Here is a 10,773-nt window from a genome sequence, read left to right on the forward strand (position 1 = left end):
TCCTCCTCCTCCTCCTCCTCCTCCTCCTCCTCCTCCTCCTCCTCCTCCTCCTCCTCCTCCTCCTCCTCCTCTGGGGTCTTGGACTCTTCTTCCTCCTCCTCCGGGGTCTTGGACTCTTCTTCCTCCTCCTCCTCCTCCTCCGGGGTCTTGGACTCTTCTTCCTCTTCCTCCTCCTCCGGGGTCTTGGACTCTTCTTCCTCTTCCTCCTCCTCCGGGGTCTTGGACTCTTCTTCCTCTTCCTCCTCCTCCGGGGTCTTGGACTCTTCTTCCTCTTCCTCCTCCTCCGGGGTCTTGGACTCTTCTTCTTCCTCCTCCTCCTCCGGGGTCTTGGACTCTTCTTCTTCCTCCTCCTCCTCCGGGGTCTTGGACTCTTCTTCTTCCTCCTCCTCCTCCGGGGTCTTGGACTCTTCTTCTTCCTCCTCCTCCTCCGGGGTCTTGGACTCTTCTTCTTCCTCCTCCTCCTCCGGGGTCTTGGACTCTTCTTCTTCCTCCTCCTCCTCCGGGGTCTTGGACTCTTCTTCTTCCTCCTCCGGGGTCTTGGACTCTTCTTCTTCCTCCTCCGGGGTCTTGGACTCTTCTTCTTCCTCCTCCTCCTCCGGGGTCTTGGACTCTTCTTCTTCCTCCTCCTCCTCCGGGGTCTTGGACTCTTCTTCTTCCTCCTCCTCCTCCGGGGTCTTGGACTCTTCTTCTTCCTCCTCCTCCTCCGGGGTCTTGGACTCTTCCTTCTTACAATCGTCTCCAGGTCTCATATGTGGAGACGTCTTCTCACAGCAGCAATTGTAGGATCTCTGCACAGGTGATCAGTGGGATTTACATCTGGACTCATTGCTGCCACTTCAACACTAAACCAAAGAGAAATTCCTCTAAAACAAATAATCCTTAGACTACCAAAATATAGGTAAACACTCCCTATTAAAAATAAAATGGCGTAACACACTGATTGGTAGAACAGCAGGGTTTACAGGATCAGGTGTTGCAAATTAAATGTCCCATATTTTGGCAAACTGCAGTCTGGCTTTTCTGTCAGCAGTGGGGTCCTCCGGGGTCTCCTGCCATAGCGTTTAATTTCATTCACGTGGATAGATAGTTCACGCTGACCCTGATGCACCTCAGCCTGAAGGACAACTTGAAATTCTTGGGAACTTGATTGGGGCTTAGCCACCATCCGGACCATCCTGCGTTGTCCTTTATCAAATTTTCTCTGCCATCCACGTCCAGGGAGATCAGCTACAGTGCCATGGGTTGTGAACTTCTTGGTGATGTTGTGCACTGTGGACAAAGGAACATCAAGATCTCTAGAGATGAACTTGTAACCTTGAGATTGATATTCAACATTGTTGGTTCTCAAGTCCTCACAGTTCTCTTCTCCTTTTTCTGTTCTCCATGCTTAGTGTGGCACACAGGGCTGTGGAGTTGGTAGGCCAAACCTCCGACCCCCTCATACACGGCTCATGTGTAAGTGATAAATTTACTGCAGCAGATTCATCTCAGCTATAGGTCCAGACCCTGAGATCAGGAGTAGGACGGACATTTATAGGACATCTCACTACTTTCCCAAATTCTTATGGAAAAATATTCCCCACAAACTGCATTGAACGACTGCACCCAATATATTATATATTTTAGGAGTTGGTCCATTTTATACCGACTCCACAGCGCTGCAATGCAGAGACTGAGGTAACTTCTCCACTTCTTATCTGGTTTCAGGGGTGATTTTCATGTTGCCCACTCCTGTTCCTTGCCACTAGTGAGAGTGAACGAGCCTCACATGCTTGATACAAGTTGTTTACCCACCATTTTGGAAAGGTGCCAACACTTTTGTCCAGCCTAGTTTTTCTTGTGTGATATGTCCAATTTGCCTCTTTCTTTTTGTGGTGGTCTAATACACACAAAGGAAATGGACTTGTTGTTGTTCACCTGTTTAATTGCAATAATGTTCTGTTAGAAATACTTCAGGTTCTGGAACGAGTTTCATGGGTGCCAATTCTTTCACCCATGAGTGTATGCCCCCTATATACCTGGGGTCCTCGGCGTTCTGTGACTCACCCTGGTGGTCTCGGCCTTTGTGGCGCTCATTCACTGGTTCAGATTCTGTGATTTTTTTTTCTATTTTTTCAGCGACCCAGGTTCAGGGGACGGTGAAATGGTTTAATGTCCGCAATGGTTACGGATTCATCAACCGGTATGTGATTGTGCAGGGTGTCCTGTGCCCACCGCCTTACAGCTGGTACTGACCCACTTCTCTCCACAGGAACGACACCAAGGATGATGTGTTTGTCCACCAGGTAAACTGGGGCTGTGGTTCAGAAGATGTGATGAATGGGGGATTTGAGGATGACACCAGCGGGGTCTGGGTTAGTGGGGGATGTTTGGGGGGGATATAATTGACACAGGTGCTGTCTTAGTGTATGGGGTGATAGGCTGACGCCAGTGGGGTGTAGTGGGTTATTGAGCCATGAATGGATATGAGGATGATACCAATGGGGTGTGTTGTCTTAGTGGATGATACTAACTGGGTGTAGTGGGTTATTGGCTGATGGGGAGAAATGAGGATGACATCGATGTGGTGGGTTAGTGGGTGGTGATTGGAGAAATGAGGATGACACCAGTGGGATGTGATGGGTTATTGGGTGATGAATGGGAGATTGGATGATGACACCAGGGGTTAGTGGGTGGTGATTGGGGAGATGAGGATGACACCAGTGGGATGTGATGGGTTATTGGGTGATGAATGGGAGGTTGGATGATGACACCAGGGGTGAGTGGCTGGTGATTGGGGAGATGAGGATGACGCCAGTGGAGTGTGATGGGTTATTGGGTGATGAATGGGAGATTGGATGATGACACCAGGGGTTAGTGGCTGGTGATTGGGGAGATGAGGATGACGCCAGTGGAGTGTGATGGGTTATTGGGTGATGAATGGGAGATTGGATGATGACACCAGGGGTGAGTGGCTGGTGATTGGGGAGATGAGGATGACACCAGTGGGATGTGATGGGTTATTGGGTGATGAATGGGAGATTGGATGATGACACCAGGGGTTAGTGGGTGGTGATTGGGGAGATGAGGATGACACCAGTGGGATGTGATGGGTTATTGGGTGATGAATGGGAGATTGGATGATGACACCAGGGGTTAGTGGGTGGTGATTGGGGAGATGAGGATGACACCAGTGGGGTGTGATGGGTTATTGGGTGATGAATGGGAGGTTGGATGATGACACCAGGGGTTAGTGGGTGGTGATTGGGGAGATGAGGATGACACCAGTGGGATGTGATGGGTTATTGGGTGATGAATGGGAGGTTGGATGATGACACCAGGGGTGAGTGGGTGGTGATTGGGGAGATGAGGATGACACCAGTGGGATGTGATGGGTTATAGGGTGATGAATGGGAGATTGGATGATGACACCAGGGGTTAGTGGGTGGTGATTGGGGAGATGAGGATGACACCAGTGGGGTGTGATGGGTTATTGGGTGATGAATGGGAGGTTGGATGATGACACCAGGGGTGAGTGGGTGGTGATTGGGGAGATGAGGATGACACCAGTGGGATGTGATGGGTTATAGGGTGATGAATGGGAGATTGGATGATGACACCAGGGGTGAGTGGGTGGTGATTGGGGAGATGAGGATGACACCAGTGGGGTGTGATGGGTTATTGGGTGATGAATGGGAGATTGGATGATGACACCAGGGGTGAGTGGGTGGTGATTGGGGAGATGAGGATGACACCAGTGGGGTGTGATGGGTTATTGGGTGATGACACCAGGGGTGAGTGGGTGGTGATTGGAGAGATGAGGATGACACCAGTGGGATGTGATGGGTTATTGGGTGATGACACCAGGGGTGAGTGGGTGGTGATTGGAGAGATGAGGATGACGCCAGTGGGATGTGATGGGTTATTGGGTGATGAATGGGAGATTGGATGAGGACACCAGGGGTGAGTGGCTGGTGATTGGGGAGATGAGGATGACACCAGTGGGGTGTGATGGGTTATTGGATGATGACATCAGGGGTGAGTGGGTGGTGATTGGAGAGATGAGGATGACACCAGTGGGGTGTGATGGGTTATTGGGTGATGAATGGGAGATTGGATGAGGACACCAGGGGTGAGTGGCTGGTGATTGGGGAGATGAGGATGACACCAGTGGGGTGTGATGGGTTATTGGATGATGAATGGGAGATTGGATGATGACACCAGGGGTGAGTGGCTGGTGGTTGGGGAGATGAGGATGACACCAGTGGGATGTGATGGGTTATTGGGTGATGAATGGGAGATTGGATGATGACACCAGGGGTTAGTGGGTGGTGATTGGGGAGATGAGGATGACACCAGTGGGATATGATGGGTTATTGGGTGATGAATGGGAGATTGGATGTTGACACCAGGGGTGAGTGGCTAGTGATTGGGGAGATGAGGATGACGCCAGTGGGGTGTGATGGGTTATTGGATGATGACACCAGGGGTTAGTGGGTGGTGATTGGGGAGATGAGGATGACACCAGTGGGATGTGATGGGTTATTGGGTGATGAATGGGAGATTGGATGATGACACCAGGGGTGAGTGGCTGGTGATTGGGGAGATGAGGATGACACCAGTGGGATGTGATGGGTTATTGGGTGATGAATGGGAGATTGGATGATGACACCAGGGGTGAGTGGCTGGTGATTGGGGAGATGAGGATGACACCAGTGGGGTGTGATGGGTTATTGGGTGATGAATGGGAGATTGGATGATGACACCAGGGGTGAGTGGGTGGTGATTGGGGAGATGTGGATGACACCAGTGGGGTGTGATGGGTTAGTGGGTGATGAATGGGAGATTGGATGATGACACCAGGGGTGAGTGGCTAGTGATTGGGGAGATGTGGATGACTCCAGTGGGCTGTGATGGGTTATTGGGTGATGACACCAGGGGTGAGTGGCTGGTGGTTGGGGAGATGAGGATGACACCAGTGGGGTGTGATGGGTTAGTGGGTGATGAATGGGAGGTTGGATGATGACACCAGGGGTGAGTGGGTGGTGATTGGGGAGAGGAGGATGACACCAGTGGGATGTGATGGGTTATTGGGTGATGAATGGGAGATTGGATGATGACACCAGGGGTGAGTGGCTAGTGATTGGGGAGATGAGGATGACACCAGTGGGGTGTGATGGGTTATTGGATGATGACACCAGGGGTTAGTGGTTGGTGATTGGGGAGATGAGGATGACACCAGTGGGGTGTGATGGGTTATTGGGTGATGAATGGGAGATTGGATGATGACACCAGGGGTGAGTGGGTGGTGATTGGGGAGATGAGGATGACACCAGTGGGGTGTGATGGGTTAGTGGGTGATGAATGGGAGATTGGATGATGACACCAGGGGTGAGTGGGTGGTGATTGGGGAGAGGAGGATGACACCAGTGGGATGTGATGGGTTAGTGGCTGATGAATGGGAGATTGGATGATGACACCAGGGGTGAGTGGCTAGTGATTGGGGAGATGAGGATGACACCAGTGGGGTGTGATGGGTTATTGGATGATGACACCAGGGGTTAGTGGTTGGTGATTGGGGAGATGAGGATGACACCAGTGGGGTGTGATGGGTTATTGGGTGATGAATGGGAGGTTGGATGATGACACCAGGGGTTAGTGGGTGGTGATTGGGGAGATGAGGATGACACCAGTGGGGTGTGATGGGTTAGTGGGTGATGAATGGGAGATTGGATGATGACACCAGGGGTGAGTGGCTGGTGATTGGGGAGATGAGGATGACACCAGTGGGATGTGATGGGTTATTGGGTGATGAATGGGAGATTGGATGATGACACCAGGGGTGAGTGGCTGGTGATTGGGGAGATGAGGATGACACCAGTGGGGTGTGATGGGTTATTGGGTGATGAATGGGAGATTGGATGATGACACCAGGGGTGAGTGGGTGGTGATTGGGGAGAGGAGGATGACACCAGTGGGATGTGATGGGTTATTGGGTGATGGCACCAGGGGTGAGTGGGTGGTGATTGGGGAGAGGAGGATGACACCAGTGGGGTGTGATGGGTTATTGGATGATGGCACCAGGGGTTACTGGGTGGTGATTGGGGAGATGAGGATGACACCAGTGGGGTGTGATGGGTTATTGGGTGATGAATGGGAGGTTGGATGATGACACCAGGGGTGAGTGGCTGGTGGTTGGGGAGATGAGGATGACACCAGTGGGGTGTGATGGGTTATTGGATGATGACACCAGGGGTGAGTGGGTGGTGATTGGGGAGAGGAGGATGACACCAGTGGGGTGTGATGGGTTATTGGATGATGGCACCAGGGGTGAGTGGGTGGTGATTGGGGAGAGGAGGATGACACCAGTGGGGTGTGATGGGTTATTGGATGATGGCACCAGGGGTTACTGGGTGGTGATTGGGGAGATGAGGATGACACCAGTGGGGTGTGATGGGTTATTGGGTGATGAATGGGAGGTTGGATGATGACACCAGGGGTGAGTGGCTGGTGGTTGGGGAGATGAGGATGACACCAGTGGGGTTTGATGGGTTATTGGGTGATGACACCAGGGGTTAGTGGTTGGGGAGATGAGGATGACACCAGTGGGGTGTGATGGGTTATTGGGTGATGACACCAGGGGTTAGTGGTTGGGGAGATGAGGATGACACCAGTGGGGTGTGATGGGTTATTGGGTGATGACACCAGGGGTTAGTGGTTGGGGAGATGAGGATGACACCAGTGGGGTGTGATGGGTTATTGGGTGATGACACCAGGGGTTAGTGGTTGGTGGTTGGGGAGATGAGGATGACACCAGTGGGGTGTGATGGGTTATTGGGTGATGACACCAGGGGTTAGTGGCTGGTGGTTGGGGAGATGAGGATGACACCAGTGGGGTGTGATGGGTTATTGGGTGATGACACCAGGGGTTAGTGGCTAGTGATTGGGGAGATGTGGATGACACTAGTGGGGTGTTTTGGGTTAGTGGGTGTATGGGGAATGTGGACTCCAGTGATGGCTTAGTGGGTGGTGAGGGAGTTGGCAGAGTGGATGGAGGGGTCAGGGTCTTGTACTGCTTAAGGGGCCGCACCCAGCATCTGCAGGACTCCTGCAGTCTACCCTGTAATCACATCAGGTGGTCCCTCTGGGGGGGCTTGTGTCAGCGACTGGATGTTTCTCTTTTCAGACCGCCATAAAGAGGAACAATCCACGGAAGTTTCTGCGCAGCGTTGGCGATGGTGAGACCGTGGAATTTGACGTAGTGGAAGGTGAAAAGGTTTGTGAGATTGGTGTCTGTCATCAGGTGCGTGGACCCCATGTTCTCCCCTATGATCTCAGGGGTCACCTCTTATCCAGAGCACTGTCCCCAGAGATTGTCCTGGCTGAGAACATGGTGTCCTGCAGCTTGGGGACAGGTGTCCAATCTGCCTGTGTTTGTAGGGTGCGGAGGCTGCCAACGTCACCGGTCCTGGTGGTGTTCCCGTTAAAGGAAGCAGATTTGCCCCCAATAGACGTCGTTTTCGTCGGCGATACTACCGGCCAAGGGGAGATAACACTACGGAGTCTAGTGGAGACGGTGTGAGCCCCGAGCAAGTGAGTGAAGGTGAACGAGAAGATGACGGCTCCCCCCAGCAGAGACCCCCACAGCGCCGACGACCTCCTCCATTCTTCTACAGGCGGCGTTTTGGAAGGGCTCCAACACCACCAGCTCAGCGGGACCCAGGGGCGCCGGTGAGTTGGGGGCCTGATTCTCCACGGCTTGTCTTGCGGGGATGTGGACTTTTGCTACGTGAAGGACTTCAGTTTGTCTTGACCAGAAGGGTGCCCACCAGACAAGCTGTTACATTTTGGGGGCTTAATCAGCCACTATTTCTGTATGAGATGACCCCTTTATCAGTGTCTCATTGGTAATGACTATGGGTCACTTATCAAAACCTTCTACTACAAAGCCATCACCGTGCTGGTGGGCTACACTGGACGGGAGAGCATAGGTTACTTGTGGGGTAGGGGGGCTCCTGGCTCCGATGCACCAGCTCATCTTCCTGCCGCTATCTTTGGAGTCATGTCTTCTGCTCGGTGTAATATTCATGGTTCTGTTCTAGAATAACGAGGCCAAAGACCCAACATCGGACTCCCCCCAGGATGGAGATGAGCAGCAGAGAGCCCCTCCTCAAAGGTTCCGGCCCAGATATCGCAGGTGAGACCTGTTGGGTCAGAAGCCTTGTCTGACATCCACAGAGAAGCCGGTTTGCATTGCACGTTTTCATGGGACCTGAGACCACCATCGTCCCAGCCTGCGCTTCGTCCATGTTCTCCCCTCTTAGCTATTTCAGTGTTCGTTATGGATTGCTGAGAAGGTTGCTCTAGGTTCCAGTCTACGGAATGAGATCTGCAGACATAAGTTTGCATCCTGATCCAGCTGATCGTCCCTCCCTGTAATACATGCTGGATGTGAGCGGTATCCCAGAGGCTGCAGGCTTCATTAGCTCATCTCTGCTCTCCCCTCCATATGCTTTCCACCATACCTGCAGCCTAATCTCTGCCCTCCCTGAGAACACTGCTTTCCCCACTCTCCACCATCCATGTAGCAGGAGGTGAGTGCAGCCAGAGTTGTCGGCAGTGTAGAAGCTTGTCATTGCGTCGGTATTGGAGCGGCCAGTGTGGTCACGGACTTTTGTGCCATCAGATTGGCTGCAGTCCCCCAGTCAATGATGGCCTCAATAGCGCCTATAAGTTAATGGGAGTATTTAATCAGGTCAGCCAAAATAGAAAGCTCCCACACACGAAAAAATAGAATAAAAATAATATAGGACAGATTGATAAAATGTATAAAGTTTATTGAACGTATATTTAAAAATGACATTAAAACCAAATACAGAAGGAGAATCTACTGCCAGTGACCACGGAAAGGGTAAAAACCACTATTGTGTAAGAATATTTAGTAGAATAGATGAGAGCATATAACCGTCTACATGGAGAGATGTAGTACAGCTACTATACAAAACTAGATTATTGCAGCATTTCCCAAACAAAAATAGTGACTCGTGCATACAAATGGTTAAATTCAGACATGTATAGCATGGTATAGCTTCATAGTCATTACCCCCATCTAGTGGACTGATGTGGTATGATCGCCAGAGTTCAGAGCACACTCGGGATACTCAATTCCCATGCAGACCAAGGTAAAATCAAGGCTGACAATACTGACTCCGTCAAGGGATGGCTGGATCCACAGTATATCCATATATTACACGTTAGACCAAGTGGCTATTGTATAGGATGAGCAGTAATGGATACCCATTAGACCAATATAGGTAATAAAGGTTGCACCAAGTAGACTATCACATGATCATTAGCCAGACTTGCTTCCCCCTAACGCGCGTTTGTTTCGTGTGGTCGCTTCTTCACCCTGTCTGAAGATTTATACATTTTATCAGTTTGTCCTCTATTTTTCTATTTTTTTGTGTATGGGAGTTTTCTTTTTTGGCTGTCCCCAATGTCTGATGTAAGTGTTTGGTGGTAAATGTGATGGGCGCTGTCTGTCCCGTGACATCGGCAGCAGTGTATGCCACAGTCATGGTAAAGCAGCCTGTCTCTGCAGACCCTACCGCCCACGACCTCCACCACAGACCACCACCGAGGGAGGCGATGGTGAAACCAGAGCAGCATCTGAGGAAGCTCCACGTCCAGAGCCGCAGCGACAGCGCAGTCGTCCGTACTTCCAGCGCCGCAGACAGCCCGGAGCAGGCCCTGGGCAACCGGCTGCGCAGGTGAGGTCTAACTTCAGCGAGGAGGGACCTGCCTGCTGGAATGGCAGTGCCGTGACATGTCCTTTACTCTGGTAGGGGGATGGTAAACATCCGGCTGAGCTCTCTCAAGGGTCCACAGCAGACGTCGCGTCCAGCAAATCACCAGACGTCGCATCCAGCAAATCGCCAGACGCTCCTGCCGAGGCCGGTGAAGCTCGCACTCCGGTAAGGGTCAGGTGTCCCGACAGGTGAGCTAGTGTCGGGCCTGGGCAGGTTACGCTATGGTCTGCCCCTCTGGATGAAGAGCAGGGCAGTGAAATGGCTGCCAGACACATGTACTGGCACAGACGTCTGTCATATGGCAGCCACCAGAGCGTGCTTATACAGGTCCAGTACTGACCACGGAGGAGGCTGGCTGATGGCCTGAAGCCTTCTGTATTCATTCTCTTCCAGGTGTCTGCTCAGAGTTCTGCTCTGAAGGAAGCCCCCGCTCTGGAGTGACGCTGCCTCAGGTATCTTCCAGGAGCCATGTCTGGGGTGAGGGTTGGGCCGATGTGGCCCCGGGGTGTGCGGGGCACACTTATGGCTGCTTCTCTTGTCCTTTACTGACCAGTCTTTGTCCTGCAGGTACCTGGATACTTCCATCTTACAGCGACATGGACACTGGGCTCACGGTGACACGGCGTGACATTGAGGCTGACTCGGCCCCCTCACAGCGTTTGGGACTTATTTTCACTTGTTTGGGTTTTGTTTTGTTGCACTGACTTGTGTGCTAGTAAAGATGGAAGAGCTAATCCCTTGTGTCCTGTGGTTCTGTGGTCCTAGATGGGGTGATACTGGGTCCACGTGGTCTCCTGCCCCTGGTGACGGGCATCGGGCACTTATCTGCCAGTCACTCCACCAAGCAGCGCCCCCTTGTGTTCTGATGTAGTGTGCTGTCCGCACACAGCTGTGAAAGTATTTGCCTCCTTCAGTGGAGTCTTTTTTTGTACGATTCTCAAGCTTTGGTTGATGATGGTACATACTAGCAGACATGCAGGCAGCC

The 10,773-nt window shown here is 51.9% G+C and overlaps 1 protein-coding gene across 1 annotated transcript; it reads left to right on the forward strand.

Moving 5' to 3' along the window:
* Positions 1 to 1,237: 1,237 nt before the first annotated feature.
* Positions 1,238 to 10,508, forward strand: YBX2 (Y-box binding protein 2). The gene is made up of 10 exons (XM_073655012.1): positions 1,238 to 1,256; positions 2,119 to 2,182; positions 2,252 to 2,285; positions 7,166 to 7,255; positions 7,420 to 7,710; positions 8,082 to 8,176; positions 9,581 to 9,749; positions 9,825 to 9,953; positions 10,182 to 10,240; positions 10,356 to 10,508. The coding sequence occupies exons 1-9, from the start codon at positions 1,238 to 1,240 to the stop codon at positions 10,227 to 10,229; spliced, it is 939 nt and encodes a 312-aa protein (XP_073511113.1). The 3' UTR covers positions 10,230 to 10,240; positions 10,356 to 10,508.
* Positions 10,509 to 10,773: the final 265 nt, after the last annotated feature.

Source organism: Phyllobates terribilis, unplaced genomic scaffold (assembly GCF_046119375.1).
Source record: "Phyllobates terribilis strain yellow unplaced genomic scaffold, ASM4611937v1 Scaffold_11__3_contigs__length_659146591, whole genome shotgun sequence".
NCBI classification, from domain to species: Eukaryota; Metazoa; Chordata; class Amphibia; order Anura; family Dendrobatidae; genus Phyllobates; species Phyllobates terribilis.